This window comes from Myotis lucifugus, unplaced genomic scaffold (assembly GCF_000147115.1).
Source record: "Myotis lucifugus unplaced genomic scaffold, Myoluc2.0 scaffold_173, whole genome shotgun sequence".
Lineage (NCBI taxonomy): Eukaryota > Metazoa > Chordata > Mammalia > Chiroptera > Vespertilionidae > Myotis > Myotis lucifugus.
Genome location: NW_005871221.1, coordinates 1,510,628 through 1,533,480, shown reverse-complemented (window position 1 = coordinate 1,533,480; position 22,853 = coordinate 1,510,628). Strand labels below are relative to the sequence as shown.

The 22,853-nt window shown below is 51.6% G+C and overlaps 2 protein-coding genes across 3 annotated transcripts in view; one reads left to right on the top strand and one right to left on the bottom strand.

Annotated features, from left to right (window-relative positions):
* Positions 1-11,913, top strand: part of NEK6 (NIMA related kinase 6) — a 31,885-nt gene extending 19,972 nt beyond the window's left edge. The window contains exons 7-9 of the mRNA XM_014462206.2: positions 1,536-1,630; positions 7,354-7,467; positions 10,391-11,913. Coding sequence (XP_014317692.1) covers positions 1,536-1,630; positions 7,354-7,467; positions 10,391-10,501 — 320 coding nt within the window. The 3' untranslated portion in view covers positions 10,502-11,913. The remainder of the gene's footprint in view (positions 1-1,535; positions 1,631-7,353; positions 7,468-10,390) is intronic.
* Positions 11,914-12,845: 932 nt separating this feature from the next.
* Positions 12,846-22,853, bottom strand: part of PSMB7 (proteasome subunit beta 7) — a 52,774-nt gene continuing 42,766 nt past the window's right edge. The window contains exons 7-8 of one of the 2 annotated variants that reach the window (XM_006096270.3): positions 16,115-16,266; positions 12,846-13,085 (exon numbers count right to left, since the gene is read on the bottom strand). In XM_006096270.3, the coding sequence (XP_006096332.1) occupies positions 12,974-13,085; positions 16,115-16,266 (264 nt within the window). In that variant the 3' untranslated portion in view covers positions 12,846-12,973. Of the gene's footprint in view, positions 13,086-16,114; positions 16,267-22,853 lie in introns of those variants that run through there. The other variant, XM_014462212.2, reaches the window with a different exon arrangement.

The window sequence follows — 22,853 nt, the reverse complement described above, 5'->3', positions numbered from 1 at the left end:
TGTGCGGGACAAGGAGCCAGCTGGGCATGGGGCCCATGGCCCCGGCTTTGGTGGGTAGGGTAGGTGGGAATGGGCAGGACAGGAGGGACCAAGCCAGTTAGTTGTCCAGGCGAATGCTGGCAGGGGAGAGACAAGGGGGAGGGGACCTCAGGATATGGGGCCTGGTGGGATGCTGGGGGTGGAGCACAGAGGGGCCAGTGCAGCTCACACTGCCCAACGCCAAGGAGCCTGCTCTTCGGGCTCCAGAACCTCCTTGGCTCTTGCACCGCTCTGGCCATCCTCTCCCTCCCAGCATCCGGGCCTTCCCCGAACCCCTCAACCTGCTGGTTGCTCTATCCCCACATTCCACATGGGAAACCAGGGCTCCAAAGGGTGGGGGAGGGACCCCAGCACCATGAGCGTGGCCTCTGCATTTCACTGGTGGGGACATTCAGGCTAGGAGGAGCAGTTCAGCTCTGCTGGGGAGCGGCTGGAGCGGGTCTGGGCCGTGGGGTGCAGCTCCCAGTCCCCCCTCGCCCCAGCCGTGCTGTCCCGCCTGGATGATGGATGCCGGTGACACCACATTCCTCCTGCCATTTCAACTCTGTGTAGGGAAGCCGTGCAGCCGCAGCCACCAGCCTTCCTCCATGTGGAATCTGCCTTTTTCATAGCTAATGAACATGTTTCAAACACCACGAGCGTTTCAGACCACGGCCAAGTTTGTTTTGACAGGCGCAGCTCGGGAAGCGGGGCCCCTTTAATCAGCCTCCGCTTTGAGGTCCCCGGTTCTGATACCTGGCCGGGTTTGAAATCTGGGCGTTGTAGGTACAGAGGCAGGAAGGTCAGGGTTTCTCAGGCGCCTCTTTCATATGCAGAGCCGGGGCCCCACTGTGAGGAGAGAGGGTGGCTGGTCTGAGGGGGATGTTGCTGGAAGGGGATTCGAGACCTGCTGCTGGCTGTGCGTCTGAGCATCCCTGTCAGACTGTGCTGCTGCTCTGCCTGCCCAGGTGCCGGCAGAGGACCCCCTGGGCGGGACGAGGGCTGTCCACGTGGCCTTCGGGGCACCTCCTCTCGCCAGCTTCTCCCACTCTTCCCAGTCACTGCTCCCTGGGGCTTGGGGACCCATCTTCCAGGGCCCGCTGCAAGCGTGGCGCGTCTTTGAAGTCTCTCATCTTTATCTTGGAAACTCATGCAAGTTTTGCATTATGCTTCAGAATGTTTGAGGACTTGTCAGTGTAAAAATCGGGTTTTACAGACTTATTCCCAGGGGACACTGGAAACAGGAGGGGCGGCGTTCACCCTTGCAGCTGTGTGCACCCTGGAACAAGCCGAGGGTCCCTTTGATGAAGCAGAGCACTCCAGCCTTAAGACTCACAGACCGAGGTGGAGCATCTGGCCCAGCCCTCTCATTTGAAAGCGGAGGGGACAGAGGAGGGAAAGGCACAGCCCAGGGTCCCTGTGAGACGGAGCCCAGGTCTCTCCCCCACCTTTGCCCTCCTCCCCCTTCCCTGTGCTCTGCACAAAGAATAAGCACCCACCCCCTTGCTGTGTTTCAGTGGGGACGCCATACTACATGTCACCCGAGAGGATCCACGAGAACGGATACAACTTCAAGTCCGACATCTGGTCCCTGGGCTGTTTGCTATATGAGGTGAGCTCAGCGGCATTTGGCAGGGCATTCGTGGTGGGCATCCAGCCGGGGCAGGGCGCACCCCACCAGCTCGGTGGGAACCCAGGGATGGGTGGTAGCCGCCTGTGGCGTCTGGGTCCATTCCCAGATCTGGTGGCCGTCCTGGAGGGCCAGGGGATGCCATTTTGAATTTGTGTGGTGTGTGTGTGTGCATGTGCACACACGTGCAAGGTGTGACCTCATTTTATACTGGGCACTGAAGCAGGTGGGGGCAGTTGCCCTGGGGCCACTGGGGGGTTGATGAGAACTGAGCTTTGACCTCAGGTCCTCCTGGCCATGGTCTGGGTGCGCACCAGGACCCTGCACCTCTCTCACCTCCATCACCATGGCCCTCCTTGTGAGGCATGAGTGGCACCTGGCTCGGAGCGGCCCTGGGCACTGGAGGGCAGGCCTGACCTGAGGCGGGGCCTGCGGTTGGCGGGCTGGCTGCCGCTGATCACATTTCCCTTTTTGCTTTGGCCGGTGGACGCCTAAGTGAGCTCAGCTTCTGTTCCCGTGGAGGATGCAGCTCTGTCCTGCCCTCATAGGCACTGTCCCTGGTCCAGATGGCTGGCTCCTGATCTTTCCATTCTGCGTTTGGGATTTCCATAAGCTGCGTCTTGCCTCTGTGAACTGTGAGGGTCTCCAAACATAAACCGACAGACAGGCAGGCTGAGCAGGGTGGGATGGGCGTGCATGGCCCAGCCCCTGTGCTCCCACCAAGCCTCCCACTGGAGAGCAGCCCTGCTCCCTGCCTGGGCCTTTGTCTCAGCTCCTAGACCAGTGATGGCGAACCTTTTGAGCTCGGCGTGTCAGCATTTTGAAAAACCCTAACTTAACTCTGGTGCCGTGTCACATATAGAAATTTTTTGATCTTTGCAACCATAGTAAAACAAAGACTTATATTTTTGATATTTATTTTATATATTTAAATGCCATTTAACAAAGAAAAATCAACCAAAAAAAAATGAGTTCGCTTGTCACCTCTGACACGCGTGTCATAGGTTCACCATCACTGTCCTAGAGGCAGCTACAGCCGGAGCCCATCCAGTCTCCCCGGCCAGGCAGCCCTTTGAGTCCTTGTCTTGGGCACCTAAACACGTCTAACGAGGCAGCGGCCATGTTAGTGGTTCCCAGCACGGAGGCTCTGGTTCGCTGGGTTGATTTATTTGTTGGCTGTGTGTGGGGCCACGCGACTTGTAGGCTGGGAGGGACATAGCAGCAGCAGGAAGTCGATGAAATCAATCAGGCAAGGCCTGTGGGCACTGACGTATTCAGGGACAGCAGGACTGATCTCAAGCGAATGGCCCTGGGCCTCGCACAGAGGGGGACTTTCGTGGCTGACGTGGCCAGCCCTTCTGGGAGTGACAGTTGGCCAAGGGCGCTGCCCTGGGCTGCCTCCCCACTTCCCCAGACCCACTCTCCGAAGCTGATGTTTTCCCAGCAGACAGGGAGGGAGACGCGTCTGAGCCCAGGGCTTGGTAATTGGAAGGAAACATCCCGCAGACACGGCTGGAGCTCCCGCTACCGCCTGGTGGGTTCCCGGGGGGCACCAGCCCGCCAGAGACTGCGCAGACCACGTCTGAGGGGTTCGGTGTGGCCCCTGTGGAGCACACCTGGGCACTGGGCCGGAGAAAACCTGCCCCTCATAGGGACAGGCCTGCCCTTCCCGAGCCCGGTGAGGGCGGCAAGAACCAAAGCCCTGGTGAGTTTCCTGTGGCTTCCGCAACCCTCGCCACAGTTGATGGCCTCAGGAATATAAAATCACTGACTGCTCTGCAGGGAGAAGTCCACAGCCAGTTTCACTGGACTAAAGGCAAGTGTCAGGCTGGTTCCTTCTGCCACCGACATTCCTGGGCTCAGGACCCCATCACTCCCTCGACACACCTCTTCCTGTAGCCACATCACTGTCCACCTCCCTCTCATAAGGACACTTGTGGTTAGTTAGGGCCCACCCGGATCACCTGGGAGAACATTCCACCCAGGAATTCATTCAATCACACCCACCAAATCCCTTTTGCATGTAAGGTCACACACTCACCGGCTCCAAGGATTGGGGTGAGGACCTCTTTAGGGGCCACATGCAGCCCACCACACCCCATTTCACCTGGGCAGCCAGGTGTCCACTGAGGACCTCCTGGGTCACCTAAGATGCTGATGGTGACCATGGCTAGTGGGGAGCAACCACACAGCACTACACCTGGCCCAGGCCCTCAGTGCTGGGTGCCAAGTGGCATCTGTGTGGAAGAGGTCAGCATGGGAGATGCCACAGCACTGCCCTGGACGCTGGAATGAATGGCAAGGATCGCCCCAGCACGCTCCCAGCCTCGCTCTGAGGGAGGAAGCTGAGGCTCAGAGACTTCCTGGTGTCACAGAGCAAGGAAGTGGCCACGTGGGGCCCTGGTCCCCAGGCTGCCTGTTAAAGCCCACCCTCCTGGAGGCTGGAGCTGGGCCTCTCCCTTCTCCCCAGCCCGCGGGTAGGCGTGGCCTCCGTGGAGAGATGCAGGGGTCTCTGCCCAGAGCCCTGTGAGGGGGAAGCGGGTTGTGAGGAGCCAGAGCGACGTCTGCAGTGGGAGCTCCCAGCAGAGATGCCCGAGTTCGGCCCAGCTGGAAAGCCTGGTGCTTTATTTTCATTACCCAGCATGCCCCATGGAGGCACCCAGCGGGCTGCCAGGCTCTGCAGAATTTATTTATCTACATGGGAGCTGAAGGAATTGGCTCATTCAGTGCCGGCCCCAGGATCCTCAGCTGGGGGGCCTTACCGCTGCCTCCAGGGGCCCGTGAGGTACTGAGAGCCGGCAAGAAAGCAGGCGGGGAAAAGACAGGATCGGCTGCACAGTGTTGGGAATCCTGCTCTGGGATTCTAGTCTGAGCCAGAAAATGGTCTGGGTGCCCCTACCTCGTGGAGGAGCAGGGCTACAGACTGCTTGGCTTCTGGGTTCAGACTCTGGGGCGTGCTGGGGAGATGCTGGGTGATGAGAGGGGTGTCTGAGTCCCTGACAGGGTGGGAGTCTCAGCATTCGGATCCCGTTCTCCCCCTGACATCTCAGACCACACACACCAGTTCCTCTGAGCCCTCCCAGCGGGGCAAGTGCCCACACGCTCCCATTTCCCAGGCCATGTGTCACCCCAGTAACGCCAGGCAGAAAAGGGTCTGCATTTGAGGAGCAGCGCTGAGAGCCATGGCTTTGGCAGTTCTAACGAGGCAGCCAGTATCAGCCCCAAAGAGCAGTTCCTCTTCTCTTAGGCCAGTCAGAGGGGTGGTCACTGGTGCAGGGAGAGCTCGCCATCAGGGTGATCAGTCTGATCCCAGCGCCTCAAGCAGCCCCCGAGGTTCCTTCACTGCCGATGCCCTGATCCGGGTGGAGGCCGGTGGCCGGCAGCTGCGGGGGAGCGGGGAGGCTGTTGCTGCCACTAGCCTCCTCTGGCATGGCCCACTGCTAACCCTGTTCAAGACACTTCCGAACAGTGAAGGGAAGGTGCCGGAAGCAGGGAGAAATGATCTGAGGGGATGCTGGGTATGGGGCTTGCCCCTCGCCAATTTCTGGGGCCCTTTTGGACTCGCAAACAGCAAGGTTATTCCAGATCAGACTGACTTGTTGGAAGCATCACCAAGTCCCTCCTCCCAGGTGGGACACATGAAAAACCAGAGCCGATGTTAATGGGGCCAACACTTAAATGTCCTTTCCACGATGAACAGAACCACTGCAGGAAAAGCCATCTTAATCTCGCGCCACAACCAGATCACCCCAGTGACCCCTAAGCCTCAGCTGCTCTCCACTATGGCAACAGATGTGCTTTAGAAACTGCCCAATTAACCCTTCGCTAACCCTTCGCGCCCGAGGTTCTCATTTTAATTACTGGAAATGCATCCCCCGCGCGATGCCATTTTGCACACTGGCGGTTAAGCCAGCTCTGGGTCAGGCTGGCAGAGCCAGCAGGAGGCAGGGCCTCCGCACCCTCATCCTTCCCTGCCAAGTGCCAGGGCTGCTCACTCTGTGTAGCCTTGTCTCGGTCCAGACGGGCTCCCAGCCCTCTGGGAGGGGCCCAAACCCCTGGTCCCGGGAGTAGAGAGGTGAGGCTGGCCCTGAACCCCCCGGCCCCCGACCCAGAAGCACTTGGCCTGGCCCAGGCCTCTAGGCCCACAGGTGCTGCCCGGACACACTCCTGGGCCTGGGTCAGAGGAAGCCCCCAAACCTCCAGGCCACACTGCTGCCTCCCCAGTGGCCACTTGTAAATCCAGGGATGCTGCCGGCCCTTCTGGAGGCAGGCCCAGCTCTTGCGGTCACTAGACCTGTTCACAGGGGTGAACAGAGGATGAGGGTAGATGGAAGCTAAAGCCAATGGGTACCCACAAGCCCAGCTCCCTGCCCTGATAGGACACACTGGCCACCTCCAGGCCTGAGGACAGTGAGGATTCCTCCCATATCCCAATGCCCTGCCACAGCCAGAGCCCAGGAGCCCTCGCCTGCATCTGCGCAGAGTGGCCTTGGCAGCCTGGCTCCTCCAAGGAAACGAGGGCCAGACAGACAGGCAGGCATGACTAGCCGACTGCACTTCATTAGCAGGAGGCGTTGGGCCACCTTTTGGCAGTAGGCAACAGTGAGCGGGAGTGACAAGCACTTGAATCCCATTACGGATTAATCAGCAGATGGGGCCGTGGGCACCGTGCTGGGCTGCCATGCTGCTGCCTCATGGAGCCTGCCCACGGCTCCCCTGTGCCCCCTTTGAAGACCCCCCAACAGTGCTCTGAATGGTGGGGTGGGGAGTCTGGGTGCCCTCCAGCAGGGTGAGGCCTGGGAGTTCCCTGACTGACCCGCTGGGGCCACCACAGCCCTTTCGCTTCCCAGTGCCCCTGGTGCCTGCCTGCAGGGTGGAGCCGATGCCCACCAGAGATGGTGACGGCTCAGCCTGTGGCGCCTCCTCCTGGGCCAGCCAAGCCTCACCACAGCCCTGCAGGTGGAGCCTCTTCCCACTTTAGGGACAAGGAAACCAGAGGCCAGGCACACGCCGAGAGCAGAGCAGGGGATCGGGCAAGCGGAGGCCGCCGGCAGAGCCTGGAGCCTCCGGGACACTGTCCCAGGTCCCTGCGTCAGGGTGGCAGCCGGCCCGCCTGCCTGCCCTCCCTGGTGTCTGGGCATCCAGCTTCCAAGACAGAAGCAGCCAGGCCTTCAGACAGCAGCTCTGTCGTGGGCTAGAGAAAACAACCAGAATTAAAGCCAAAAATGAAATGCCTCATCACCCCTCTCAATGTTTGTCCTTAGGTAATCCCCTAACTTTATTACGTAAATAGACATCCTCCCACGGGTGTTTTGGAATTGCTTCTTAGAAAAATATAGGCCGGTGCGCCGAGAGGACCTGCCAGGCCCAGACACCAATCCCAGCGAGCAGAGCCCATTCGCCATCTGCTGCCTGCAGACCACCATCGGTCCTTGAAAGCCGAGGCGTAAGGCGGGGTGCGGGCCTGTACGCGGCTGGCCCCCAGTATTTGGCTGATTGCCTTTGAAGTTTTGTCACCGAAACCTTTGTCCCATTTAATTTGCTAATGTCCCAAGGATTGTGTTAAAAGGCCACTTCTGTGGAATCCCAGCTTCCTTGGGGTTTTGAGGACGTCCTGCTGGACAGTCGCTCTAGTGGAACTGGAGGACTGCACCCCACTCTGGACCCCAAGGCTGAAAACTCCTCTCCCAACCCTCCCTCTGCAGATGGCCGCTCTCCAGAGCCCCTTCTACGGAGACAAGATGAACCTCTTCTCGCTCTGCCAGAAGATCGAGCAGTGCGACTACCCCCCCCTCCCTGGAGAACATTACTCCGAGAAGGTGAGTCCGCTGCCCCAGGGCCAGTCCTAGCGAGCCACGTGGGGAGGGGGCTTGAGTTTGGGTTCACTTTGGGTGGAGGAAGGAAGATTTCTGGGAAAGTGACTCAGAGGGAGAAAATAGATGGTTGTTACTGAAGAGCTCCCAAAGACACCAGTGTGGGCCCAACAGCAGGCTGGTGGCCCACCCACTGGCACAGAAACCAGGAGCCCCGAGGAGGCAGTGGGCACACCTCTGAGAGTAGGGCTCGCTGCCACATGTCCCAGAGACCGGCTCTGCCTGGTGTCAGGCAATAGGAACCAGACGCAGGAGGTGGCAGGATCTTAGCTGCCCCAGTGACGGGAAACCCAGCAAACACACTGGTCTCCTTGCTGTCATAGTCCTAGTCACACCTTGGGTTATTTTCAACATTTTCACCAGGGACACAGACTCTGACAGGTCTGCATCAGGCTGTGTGAGCATCATCTTCACCTGTTTCGGACCTCAAAAATAAGACTAATATTTACCTTCATGAATAAAATGTGAGGATGAAATGACAGGTTTACAGCACAGTTTGGCTGAGGGTATAGACCAGCCGTGGGCAAACTACGGCCCGCGGGCCGGATCCAGCCCGTTTGAAATGAGTAAAACTAAAAAAAAAAAAAAAGACCGTACCCTTTTATGTAATGATGTTTACTTTGAATTTATATTAGTTCACACAAACACTCCATCCATGCTTTTGTTCCGGCCCTCCGGTCCAGTTTAAGAACCCATTGTGGCCCTCGAGTCAAAAAGTTTGCCCACCCCTGGTATAGACAGAAACATAGGTTTGCATACTCCCTCTACTGTTCTTGGGTGAGACACTGAACTTTTCTGAGTCTCCGTTTTCTCATCTGTAAAATGGGGTAATCCTAGAATCTACCTCACAGGGTCAGTGCACATAATGTGCTCAGTCTAGCAACAGGCTGACAATGACCCCATCATCATTAAATGTAGCAAAGGGCCTGATTCATAGTAAATGCTTAGTGAGCATCAACTATTATTGTCATTTCTGTTCAAGGTTAATGCTAGTAGATCCATTATTATCTCTATCCAAGGTTAACACTAGTGGGTGAAGGGGAGTCTGCAGGACCACAGGCCATTCACTGCCTCAGGATAATGACATTTCACATTTATGACCTACTATATTGGATCCTCCCCCACCCTATTTTACCAGTGAGGAAACTGAGACACAGACAGGTTAAGTCACTTGCCCAAGGTCATGTAACTTGCAAGTGGCGGAGGCAGGATTTGAACCCAGCCTCTGAACTTGATGCCATGCTCACTGGTTTCAAACTCCCAGGGGACGGAGGGTGAGGGCCAGGAGGACAGGCCCCTAGACTGTTCAGTGTTCTCATGGCTTTTGCTTCAGGGGCCTACCAAGTTCTCCGTGTGCCCTTGGAGGAAGGGCTTGTGCTCTGGAGTTGGAGTTGGCAAGAAAGAAAAACTAGTTAATTTCTTTACAGTTAACAGTTGTATTTGGTTTTTCTTCTCCTTTTCAATTTGGAATTCTATGCTAGAATTCCATCAAGAAGCCTGGAGCTACGGAACTCAGAGCAAATCATAACTTCTCTGTGCCTCAGTTTCCCATTTAAAAATGGGAACCATAATCTGCCTCCCAGATATGAAGCTAAAATGAAATCTGTATAAAGCTCTCAGCCCCCTTCTCCCGTAGTTCACCTCCATGAGCTCCTGCTCCCCAGCCCCTGGCTTTCCCAGTTATGTGCACCTTTCTAGACTGTGTGTCTGGGAGCGAGAGGTGCTTCTTGGCCCTGGAATCCCTAAACACCTCACTTTTGAAGCTCTGTCACCTCTTAGAAATGGAAATAGACACTTAATTTTGTTTCTCCTGATTTCTAACATTTTCAAACATGCACTTACTGCCAACTGCACGGTAAAATGACGGGGGTCACATAAACTTCACCTTCATCTAGTTTTCTTGGGCACTTCACCTGTCAGAGTCCAACCTTGCCCTGAATCCTGAAAGGTCTGAAAAGTATCATCTCATCCTGGGCAAGCTCGGTCTCCAGGAGTGTCCAGCAGCTGCAGGCTCAGCTCAGCTGCCGGGGCCTTCCAGGGTTCAGAGAGGTGGAATCCCAGAAAGGTGACATACAACTCAGAGGGATGCTTGAAATGCCTGACCCCGAACACCTCAGGAGTGACGTGGGTTGTGCACAGCAGCCCCAGGGCCGCCTCAGACACCCCGAGCACGGCCACAGGGTCCACATGAGCCCTCTTATCTAGGACCACCCGCTCCTGCTGCTACCATGACCCCACAGGCAGCCAGCCCCTCCAGCAGCAGGTATTTAAATGGGGGGGAGGGAGGGACGGATGCAGTCAGCCCAGGGACGCAAGTTAAGATGTGGGCTTTTAAGGTCATTATTTTAATTACCATTAAAATAATTGGCACTCTGGCTATCAGAAGGGAGGCGATCAGAGGCTCAAGGCGCCCCTCCCCCACCCCGAGGCGGGCGCAGCCTTCAGTGTCTGTGTAATTAAAAGCTCTGTCTTTCATGAGCACAATAGAGGCCAGGGGGTGGGCAGACTGCAGCCCTGCTGCATGTTAATGCATTTATTATGATCAATAAGCCCTCGCCTTCAGTTTTGTCCTCTGGCTCGGGCATCTGCGTGACTGACAGCAGACACACAGATTTGCCTAGCAGTGTGCACAGTTGAAACTTCAAAAATTATTTGGGGCAACCACTCTCAGGGTCTTAAAGCACGGCCTTCAAGGCCGCGAGTGGCCCTGGCTCTGCGCGGTGGCTGTGACAGTGTGCCCATCACTTAGCCTCTTAGCATCACTGCTCACCCCTAGCTGCCTTGAGGGCTACATGATGCAGATAGTGCTGCCAGAGCCTCAGCAAGGCTACTTTCTTAAGACTAACACAAGTCGTCCTCTCCCTTGCAGTTACGAGAGCTGGTCAGTATGTGCATCTACCCCGACCCCAACCAGAGACCTGACATTGGATATGTGCACCAGGTTGCCAAACAGATGCACGTGTGGACTTCAAGCACCTGAACGTGGATGCGGCGTGCCTGTCAGAGCCAGCACCACTCTGCCTTACCTGGGTCTTCTCTCCAAAGCGGCCACCTGGTAGCCTAGATCCACTAAGACGAGAGGCTTCCGCAGGTTCCCCAGGGACCAGCTTTCAGCAGATGCTGAATGCACAGCAGCTGGGGGGAGGGGCACTGGTCACATCACCGGTGGTCAAATTCAAAAGTCCTTTCTTTAAACTGTTGTGAACAATCTCAGCTGAGTTGTTAACAGGGTGTGTGGTTCAGCAAGCCATGACACACCCCTGCAATGTGAATCTTTAGGGTAATTCCTTCCGTGACTTGGTCAAGGTTGATGCTAACAGAATTGTGGGACTTTATGATTTGTAGTGAGCCTTTGAAAATGGCTGTAGCAAGTTCCGTTTAGCGCTTAGAATCATTTCAGTCAAGCTGTGTGCTTAACTTACTCTGTTGTTAAGGGATAAAGTGGACATAATATTTTAAATAAGTAGAGTGAAGACTTTCCTAATGTTTTTATCCACGTTTATAACTTGATGAATGAGGATGAGAACCAGCACCTGGCACAGAGCTTCAGAAGACAAACAGCATTTGAAAGGCATGACTTCCCTGCAGTCCGGCCCAGCCATCCTCTCCTGACACCTGCTCTCTGCCAGGCACTTCATCACCTGCCGGAGTGCTGTCAGTTCATTTAATGATCAGTGTTAAGCATTTTCCGTTGGACGGAAGCATGGGATACAAAGCTATAAATATAAAACATGCCTTCAGGCTGTTCTCTGTGTAAGTCCTGGTTCTGTAACTTCCTATCATGACCCTGGGCAAGTTTCTCAGCCTCTCTGAGCCTTAGTTTCCACATCTGTAAAATGGGACTAATGATACCTACCTTCAGGGTGCTGTCAGAATCTGAAATAAAATATGCAAGTTGTCTAGCACATTGTAGATGATCCAGAAAATGGCAGCCCTCACCCTTTCACAGAACTCAAGTCCATGGACCACGTAAATCAAGAATTAATGTACAACTGTATTATGTCAAGGAAACTAGAAATGTGTTTATTTCTTGTTCCCAAATAGGATTAACTGTGAAGACTAATTTATAAATGTGAACTTAAGGAAAACTCAAGCTCTGAAAGAAATAGATTGAATTTTGTCTTTATACTCAAGTTAATCCTCAAATGGTCCAAGTTGTTGTCCACTGACTTGGTGACAGTTCCACCCTCCAGACAGAGCACAGGCGCCCCTCCATATGCATCCTGACCTGACCGAGCTCCCGACAAAGGACTTGGGCTGGGCCGCTGCTCTGTTTCCATGTGTGACCTCTGTCCTACTGTTAACACTGTCAGGTTTGAGAGATTTTCTTCAGATGCCACCTTTGCTTTGTACGTGTCCTCTATGTTTGAAATAAAACTGGGGAAGGGGTTACTTGTGTGAATGAGTATGATTCGGGGATAGTTTTAAAACAGCTTTACACTGAAGCACAATTCCTCGAGGCACCTTTAAAAACACAACTTCTCAGGACCCAGACATCCTGAGTAATCCCGGCATTTTTTTAAGCTCCCAGATAATTCTGACAGTCATCAGCCAAGTTGCTGCCCTAAACTAATTCCACTGTTCCCCCTGCCCCACTCCTGGCAGTCTAACCTGGGAGGCTGGCCCAAGAGCGGTTCACACAGCCACGCTCTCTCTGAGGAGAGTCAAGGCCCTGTCTCCTCCCCAGCACTGGCCACGGGAAGTTTTTCGGATTCCAGACAGGTGTTTTGCAAAGAGTCTGCTTACTGTTCCGAGACCCTCCTGTGTCTCCCTCTGCGGAATCAGCATCAGACACAGAACTTGCTTTGTGTGTCAGGAGAACCACTCTGCCTCTAGGACTGTACAATTTCAACCAGTCACCGGGCCTAAGTGTTTGTGAAATGAGCGTATCCTGTTTATTACAAATAGTAATTCTTAAGCATTCCTCTGACTTCCCTGAAACTTGCCTGAGAGTTCGACCAGTTTCCCGCAGCTATGGCCAAGCAGGCTGTCCACCTACCTGCTTTGTCTTCCTACTTGGCTGCTGGGGGGAAAGGTTGTGCTGCCCTCATCCTAAAAAAAAGAAAAAATTAAAAAGAGAACACCCAGGGACCACCCTACCCCAAGGGAAGGGAAGTTAATACAAGGGTAAGTTCATAAAGGCTCACCTGAAGAAGCAAAGTCACCTTATCTGACTTCTCCAACATGAACCTCGTCTGCTTTTAGGGATACGTTGCTCTTACACCCACCTGAACACAGACCACTTGGGAAAGGATTAATGTCCTGAGGGGAGGCCAGGTCGATGGGCCTTAATGGCTAAAAAAACCACCACACAGCCCCTAGACCTCAGCCCCAATTTGGTTTCCATTTTTTATTGGGTCTCAATCAGCAAACTGAAATGAATGTCTTACAGAGGGGGGTCTCTGTTGCCCCCCATCTTCTAGAGCAGTAACCAGCCATCCACTGACACCGTTCAGGAAGTGTCCATCGTCTGGACTATCTCTTCCAGCACCTCGACTTCCAGGGGAGTGACCTTTTCAGTGAGGACTGCAGTGGTCCCTTTCTCACAACTGTACCGTCCAAACCTAGTGAGAAACACAAAACAGCCAAGAGTTAAGATCCCAAGGGCTGGAGAGAGGGGCAAGTACTCAAGCAGGCAGAGGCTGGGACTGGAATCCTGGCTTTCCTGATTTCCAGCTCTGCATCCTGGGGGGACTCAACTCACTTTCCACAGTTCTCAAGAGCTACACAACAGGAACACTAGTAGACAGGATGCACTTTACTGAAGGATCAGGCAGAGCACCAGGCACTTAGTGGGCACTCACATTTCCTCCCACCTCACCAGCCCCAGGCAATGCTGGAGAACATTTGGTCATTTGCCTTCAAGCTTCATCCTCCAGAAAGCACCTCAGTAACCAGCAGGAGCGAATCCTTCCATTAAGCTGCCACCACCCTTCTCTGGTGTGGCAACAAGGCTGACCTGTTTCCTTAAACACTTAGGAATATTTGGAAGCATAAACAATATAAAAATGACCCACAGCCAGACTCTGGGCTTTCACTTTAGACCACACTCTCAAAACTCAAGAAAAAGTGAACTGTCCCCTGCAGAGACGCGGTGGGTCTCCATTGGGACACACCCAGCACTTTCTTGGAGTGAATCTGACAGGTTTCTTGGACGCAAGGCAGTCTGTAAGAACGTATCTGAACTGCTGGTCCTCGTGATGGGGCCAGGAATTACATTACGGTCACACAGCAACACAAATCCAACTGCTCCTCTGGTCTGCCCTGGCATCATTTCTGTCAACCTGGCAGGAACTACAGAACGCTGCTGGCTGTGCCATGACCACGTGCTCCTCGAAAATCCATCCTCTCAAATGGACACTTGTGCTCACAAAGCAGGAAGCAGAAAAGAGGGTGATGTGACGGAGCTCTGTATAAATTCAAGAACTTGCACAGCAAAGAATGGCTGGCCTTTATTTCTGCTGCACCTCACCGTCCTCCACACTCCTTTGCGCCTGCACCTTTTAATACACTCCCCACCCTCCCCTGTGGTGTGGAGTCAGAGCCCCACTCAGCTCCTGTGTACCCAAAGCATGTGAACTGCAGCGCCTGGAGGCTTGGACACACAAGAGGAGCCTGCTGGGAGAAGCGCGCAGGGAGGGCTTCTACCGTAAGCAACAGTGGACGGCAGAATGGGCTGCCGAGGGCTGAGAGCAGAGGAGCTGACGGGCATGTGCAGGGCCAGGTCCACAGGGATCGGGCACAGGATGCCTACCCCAGCCTAAGGCTCTGCCCTGCCCTGGCTGTCCACTCTGGGAGAGGTTCCTAACCCAGGCAGCACCCCCATCACTCCGCCACTGGCAGAAAAGATAACAGTGAGGTGCCACAGTAGGCACTGTTGCCACCTAGCACCTGCTGCAGTGCCTGGGCACTGAGGGGGGAGCAGCGCCACCCAGAGGCAGGTTACTGACACCTGCCACAGCCCCTTTCACACCACTCACTGGATGGATGTTCACAACTAGCCAAGGGGCCCTTTTGTTTGTACTCGCGAGTTTACAGAATCCTTTATAAACCTGACCTGCGTCCCACGGGAGTAAGATGTGCCGCTGCTGCACTTCCCTCTGGACAAGGACTCCTGCGCTGAGCACAGGTTCCTGCCCGCCACAAGTGCTACTTTTCAATGGCTCACACGAGCCTTCCAGGATCCTCACCAGCACACTATTCAGTCTGGATGGATAACCATGGACTTGCTCAGGTCGTGCTGCAACTTGCAAACAGCAGGGAAGTGGGTCATGCAGGGGCACTTGCTCCCACTTCAGAGAGCTCGGCCACGCCTGCTTCCAACACAGCTCAGGCCTGAAAGGTTGCTCCTCTTCCGCTAAAGTTCCCACAAACTGTGTGGGGTCACTGGAGAGCACCTACACTACCTCCATCACTTCAAAGTCACCCCGCCAGGTAATGGCATTTCCCCAACCCCTAACCAGAGCTCTCTGCTGCTGAACCCCATCAAGAACACACTGAGTGTCTGCAATGCTGAGCACACACTGCAGTGAGTGCCTGCTGGTGCTCAATGTCCTAGTCTTTCCTTGTGAATTGGCCCTGATCTGGGTTTTGAGTGCATGTAGTCAGAGTTCAAGCAAGCGTTCCAGAGGCGATGTGCTGGCTCTCCTCGGATGAATGCAGCTGGAAACAGTGCTCAAGGAGCCACACACACCTTGAGTTGCTCAGGCTCCAGGAAGAGGTCAGGAGACACAGGATGGTCAAGCAGCTGGACAACCATGCGGGATTGCAAATGAGTGGTTCATCTGCACACACCAGCCACCAGGGCTGGAAACAGTGCATTTCTGTTCAGCAAATCAACCTGTCCCCGCTCTGAGCCTGGGCTGCACCAATGAGACCCGGTGCGGCTCAGCACATGCCATAGGCTAACTGGCACAGCTCCCTCAAGAGTCGGAAACATCTGTGAGCTCCCATGGCTGGGCTTCAGAGACTCTTAACCAGTGGTTTATACTCTCTTTGGACGCGCACCACTCGGAGAAAAGCTACGGACCGGTTCCCCGGGAAAAATGCATCTTCTCACAGAATTTCACACTGAATTTCACACAGAAAGAACAGCAGGTAATTCAACCCTGTTCCCCCAACCCTCCACCCAGGACTCTTGGGGGTCTCACTCCACCTCTCCCATCAACATTTTACAAATTAAATCACTTTTCTATACCTGACAGCAGCCCAGAATCATAAATCAAATGACTCAAAGGTCTGTTGTGTGAGGCTGGTTTGGGGACACTGGATTTACTTAACGTGGGTAAGAAGCAAGAAAGCTCTGTACCCAGCCGGCGTTGTTCAATGGTTGGGCGTCAACCTATGAACCAGGAGGTCATGGTTCAATTGCAGGTCAGGGCACATGCCTGGGTTTTGGGCTCGATCCCCAGTGGGGGGCATGTAGGAGGCAGCCAACTGATGTTTCTCTCTCATTATTGATGTTTCTCTCTCTCTCTCCCTCTCTGAAATCAATAAAAATATTAAAAGTATACTCTGTCCAGATGCCACGGAGAGGCCAAGGGTGGCCACGGAAGCCATGGGACACGGGAAGAACTGCACCTCCTTCACTCACCTGGTCCCCTTCTTGTTGGGTACTGAGTACGGGCGGAGGAAGTCCAGCTTGCTCTTGCTGATGACACAGAGGTCAATGTTACTTCCAGACCCCAAGTCATTGAAGATGCCAGCTGCAATGGCCTCGCTCACCAGCTTCTTGGCTTCCTCCTCCTGAGAAAGAGAATGGCAACAACATGTCCAGCAGTGCGCACACTCACCTGGAGGCAGGCACTGTTTTCAATGCCCATTTACAGATGAAGGAAAGGTCGCAAAGTACCTCAATGATTTGCCACAGGTTCCTCATCTGGTAAGTGCGGGACCCAGGCCTTTCAAACCTTTTATGCATGCACCCCTCTTCCACACACTGCTTCAGGCCAATCACCACATAACTGAGGATGATGGGTAGATGGAGAGCAACTTACCAGAGCTCAGTAAATTCTTCTTGTAAGGGGACCAGGCTTTGTGAATATATAGTATATGTCATAACTCAGCCATGATAGCACAAAACAGCCAAAGACAACATGTAAACAAATATGTGTACCTATGTGCCAATAAAACTATTAACAAAAACAGGCAGTGGAATGAATTTGGCCCATGGGCTGTAGTTTGCTAACACCTGATTGAAAATATCCAACAATGGTTGGAACGTACTTCCTGATAATACAGTGAAGAAAGTCAGTATCATAGGGAAAAGTAACACCAAACATGAGAGTTCTGGGGAAATGCTGGCAGAGTCAAGTGTGGGACCTCTTGCCCAAGAGAATCTATCACCTCCCTGACTAACGAGCCTACGTGTTCACTGAAGTGATTCATTTCTTTGAATTACTCTTTCTTCTACTTTTCCATTAAGAAGCAAGTCTAAGTTCCCAACAGTTACTGGTAAAAAAATAGCTTGATTCACTTCCTATCCAAGAAGGCCTACAACATGCCAGGTCCTGTGCTGGGAGCTAGGACTGCAGAGATGGATGAAGACCCGGAGATCCCTGCCCTGTAGGGACTTGGAGTCTAGCGGGGACATCAGACCAAAGGAACTACAATGTATGGCTAGCAGGTAACAGAAAGAGCGGTGGGAACACTGGCTGGGTCAGCAAAGCTTCAGAGAGGACTGAAGGAAAGGCCGCACACCGGGCACTCATGAAACAGGGCAGTGAAACAGAAGGCAGGCAGGAGAAAGCAAGGTGGGATCTGGGGAACACCAAGTTCGAGCTCTTTATGCAACAATGACAAAAGTGAATCAATCTCCCAAAGAAGGGATTCTAACTTGTGCTGCAGCCCCTTCCCTACCCACCAGGACATGAGAGTCCATAAATATGCAAATTAAAGAGCACATCCAGTAACATCCTTTGAGAAATAAGGCTCCCCAGCCCAAATTCTAGCCTGAGACCATCAATGGGCAAATTCTCTGACTTCAAGCTGTGAGATCTGAAAGACCACTCAGGACTCCTGCTCCTCTGCCTGCCCTAAGCCAGACAGTGGGATTCCAGTGTCATCAGCGCCCTCTACAGACTCAGTGAAGGATGGAGATGGCTCTGCCAGAAGTGGGATCCTCAGCAACCCAGCAACAAAGGCTGGGGTGTCGTTCTGATCTTTGTTCCACCAGTTTTATTCACTTTCTGATTGGCTCCTATGTGTGGCACCAAAGTCAGTTATTCTCTTGCACAACACAGCCCCGTAACAAGATCCTGTAACCAGGAATTCTTTCCCGGGACTCCCAACAGTCTATGAGGCCTAAGTCTTACCAGAAACTAGTGAAGATGGTAATAAAGAAGCATCTTAGAGAAGGAGATGACTGCTGCTGATGCTACCATACACACAGCAAAAGCCAACCACTAACTTAACAAATGCAACCTCATTCCAACTTGTTTTTCTTATTAAACAACCCTGAACATGCATGCCTGCGTGTGTTGGGGGCATCCTGTTTATTCCCCTGTTCCTGACCTACCATCTCTACTTTCCTTCTCTTCTCTGCTGCATTATTTCCTTTGCTTTGTCATCGCTGCTTTTGCTGCTGGTGCCTTGAGCCAGCCAACAGTACCTAGTGGATGTCACAAATCCTGCTGGCAGCAATTAGGACTGCAGCTAAAATTATTTTATATTTGGGGATGGGGATGGGGGAGACTTAAAGGAAACTGAAATACACACATGATATTAGGCATGCATATCTAATGTCAATCAATTAGACCGGGCACACAGATACCAGAATGCTGACAGTGCTGAGTTGTAGGTGAGCCTTCCTCTATTTTACAAATATTCTGTCAGTAGCTACACTTACAAAACTTAAAAATGTGCACATTTAAGATATGTATAATTTTATTCATAAAATTATCATGTGTGCTGTTATTTAAGTGTAAAATAAAGGCTTTTAAAAATTGGGATAACGCCTTTGAAATTCCTTTCCTCCCCACCAGTTCTAGGGAAGATAATTCCTTAAGGAAAAAAGAATCTCACAAGTCCCTTACTTTTTCCCCCAGTCCTACCCTCCTCATATACACCAGACTCAAAAATGTTATGAACCTTACATTTTATTGAGCACTACTATAATGTGCCATGTACTGAGTTAGGCACTTTGACAATCATGGTTTTTATCCCTGCTCCCACCCCTCTTCTGAGGTTGGTGCTGCCACAAACTATGGCAAAGAGAGAGAGAGAGAGAGAGAGAGAGAGACACCTCACCCAAGGTCAAACTGCTAGTAAATAGTAAAAAAGATCTTCAGGCTCCAGGGCCGGCATGCCATGGCACCACGCCAGCTCACAAGTAACCTGTCTCAGTTCTGGGCTGGGGGCTTCTTGGCATGTCGGGGACAGTGGACAGCAGTTCCCTGATTAAGGGTATGTCATTCCCCCATCACCAGGGATCTTCAGAACTCGGGCAAGTTTAAAAAAAGGACGGTGGTTGCCAATTTCTCTTTGAGTTCCTCTGAGGGTCATTTCCAGGGGGGCGGTGAGCACTGTGTTTCACAAACTGCCCACAGACTACCACCTAAATAAACATGTTTACAATGTCATATGACAAAGATCAATATTAAGATCCAAAGTGTTATTTCACATAGCCACCCCCATCAAAGCCCTCTCAAAACACAAACAAGGCTCTGCTGTCCACCCACTTCTTACATAGTTAATGTCTTCAACAAATATTTACAGGCACCCACTATGTCCCAGGAACTGCTTCACGCGTCGAATACTGTCTTTCACCGCAGGATTTCCATTCCCAGAATTCTAGACACATATGCAAATGTGCTACTGGGCATATTCATACTGTGTTTTCTTTATAGTAGAATTTCACAATTAAACAACTCTTGTCTTTAACACGTGCTACCAACTATTTAGGAAAACTATCCAAAAAAAAATCACAAACAAAAAGCAAGAGGTAGGGAAAACACCACATTTTATCTGTCTCTGGCCCACAATACAGGCAAGAAGCATTGTTTCCTCCTCTGAGACTCATTCTTCAGAGGGCAACTGCACCTCCCTTTCTTGGAAGATGCAGAGTGACCCGAGTCCTGCGCATCATCTGACTGGGGACAGCTGTGACAGAGGGCTCTGACAAGGGCCCTGCAGAGCCCACGACCCCAGCTGTCAGGCCCAGGTGGGATGCTCTCCCACTGCCAGGTCGGCATCCTCCTCAGCCAGCTGCTCACAGATTTATGTTGCTAGTCACAGAGGAACTTGGATTAGTATGTAGATGGACCAGGAGGACTCACCCTGGCTACCAGAAACATCTCCCAGGCTAATGGTATAACTTCTTTTTATTTTGAGACGCTCAAGCAAAAGATCACCATGACCCTAGTGGTTTAAAGTTAGTTGGGGGACCCAGGGTCAAGGTCATCTGGCAGATGTGGAGGTGGACCGACTAGATTTGAATCCCCCGTTTCCTACTTACTGCTGTGCAACCTTGAGCAAGTCACTTCACCTCTCTGGGTTCACCCTCCTCCTCTGTAATACAGTGATGATAAATTAGGAGCCCTCACAAACTGCTGCAAGAATCAGAAATAAAGTATGACAAGCACCTACTATAGTGTCTGGCATGTAGCTGTTGCTTAATAAATGCTAACTTATTTAATCAAGCAAACCAGAGGGCTCCTAGAAATACAGTTTATCTCTAAGCAATGACAGCCACACTACAGCCCAGGCCAGGAGGAGGCCCACACAAACGTGCTGACAAATCTTCACCCAGTGCCATGGAGAAGTTCCTGTAATAATTAATCCAAGCAAAAAGCACACTCCCTGAAGTTCAGAGAATATAAAAGGAGCACTTCCTGCTTTATGGCTACAAAGACCAAACTAACTGGGAATATCAGTCCCGCGGGCCACCCCTGCTTCTTAAATGAGATTACAATAAGAGTGATGTACTGTACTACAAGTCAGCTGTGACAAGCAGCACTTTATAGAGCTATCTGTTTGTCTCCATCACTGCATCGCACAATGTGTCCCTGGACTCCAATGTGCAGCTCCATTTACCGCTACATGACAAATGGGCAGCACTTGTAAAAGGCACAAAGAGGTCCACGTCGGCCATGTAATGGTCACCACAGCTGTACCCGAGTGCTTGAGGGGACAAAACAGACCCCCAAGTTCATTAAACTGACCAGTAATGGATCTTTCAAAAAGTGCCTTAGGAATCGTACAGAAAAGGCTAAAATAAATAACTCAGCATGGAAGGCTAATCTGAAATGGTGTTTGATAAATTATTTATAACACAGGCGATTGTCTGCATTTAATATTGGAGCTACTAGCAGCATCTTTAAAAGATGATTTATGTGTTGTAATGCTATTAAACTTTATATTGGCCCACTGCTAGCTATAAAGTCTGCTGAGATTTAGAGAATGAGTTTTAAACTGTCACTGCAACATCATAGGAGATGGAGACTGTATTAAATCTTTACTTTAAACCTGTTATCTGGAGAGTTGCATTTTGTAGACACTCACAAACTGATAGATTACCTTGGCCTCCGCTATGGTGCAGGTCCAAAATAGCACTGCAAAGAAACTTTTCCACACTATTCTCGTCTACAGTACAATCGAATTTCTCTTCTCAACTAAGTGATTTTTAGATTGGGAATGTCACCAGAGTACAGTGTAGGTGCCCTAGCCAATGGGCACCCTGGACAGCTCAGCATCAAATTAATACTCTTTAAATAAACCTTCTACATCCAGCTGTTCAGTTATGCATTCTGAACAGTGCCTTACTTACAAAATATGAAATATGCATTTGACTAAAAAACTAACGTACTATTTTAGATACAGCTTTGGAATGTGAAAATACAAATATATGGTAAGTCACTTTAAATAATCAATTTGTAACTAAAATATTTTTTTTAATTCTTAAAAAAAAATTGGTTATATGCTGGGAAAATATCTTTTATTTCCGTAGCTGAGGTGCTGACGTTAAGGGGGTTGAGATGGAAATATCCCGCCTTTTCACGAGGAAGAGAGCTCTCATGGCTGCTTCTCAGGGCACTGCAGAGGGTCCCTTTGCCCGCCCTCCCACCGCCACGCCAGGAGTCGGGACAGTGGCCCTCCTGCCTTTGCTCGAGGGGACTGAGGATGTGGGCGGCATCAGAGCTGACCTCTCACCTACTTTCATCCATTTTCCTACTTGTTATTACATCGGAGGATATTTATTTCATAACAGTTTGCTCCCTTACTGAAAACTAAGGACTTTACTCACGTAGAATGAAAGCAGTCCAAATTCATCTGGGAAAATCTGCATTATCTTTATCACTCTGATCTGCTACTGCTCTGATGATCGGCAGCAGAGCAGATAAAAGTCTGGCTGTGACCAGAGTTGGGTCTCTAAAAGGGGGACTAAAACCACACCATCTCCATCTCTGTCGCAGGCAGCTAACACAGTGCTAGGTGTGGATGTCAACATAGAAACAAATAAAACATCAACTTCAAATGTATTCATAGCTTTACCAAACTAAAAGATGAAATTAATTATGAGACAAATTAATTACCCAAAATGGGGTAATTTCAAAACTGCATCAGTCCCCACTAGGGACCAGGGAACCAGAGCATTCAAAGACAGACACTCCAGAGGAGAGGTTTAAACCCAGTAATTGGTGGTGGCCTGAAGACATGCTGGGCCTGAAGGAGTCATTCATGGCTGACGGCTGGATAAAATTTAAAGAGCTCAAAAAGTGTTTAAAACAGTCCCCGCCTCCACGCAGTAGGCTCCCTGTATCGTGCAGCAGACCTGATGTGTCCCATGCGTAACCCGTATCTTACAGTGGGAAAAGTTAATTTATTTTAAACAGGGCTGTGCAACAAAAACAAAGGTGTCTGAGTTTTGTTTTTGGCTTGAACCGTTTGGGTAAACACAGTCCATTTGTGTGAATACCTGGGAACTGTCCCGTGTAATGGAGGTGCTGCGCTGCTGGGTGTGCCCAAAGGGAGGAGTGAATTAGTGACTGTGTCTTTAAGGTCTAGATGGTGCTGTCATTTCTTTCCTCGGTAGCTTTTTATGGCGCCCATGATATGGATGATGCAAATAAGAGGGAAAACCTGCTGTGAGTGCAGAGTGATCTAAGGAGTGTTCAGCAGGGATGAGGAGGGGTGCTCATGAACCAGGAACTGCCAACCAAGTCATGGCCAACTTGGCCTGTCGCAGATTGCAACCCTAGGGCTAGGAGAGGAGATGTCCAAGGCTGCCAGGCACAGTGGGCCACAAAAGGCTGTCAGAGCACACAGAATGAGAAATGCCAGGAGAGCTGGGTCACTAATGAACACAGCACTTAGCTCTCTGAGCCACAGACTGC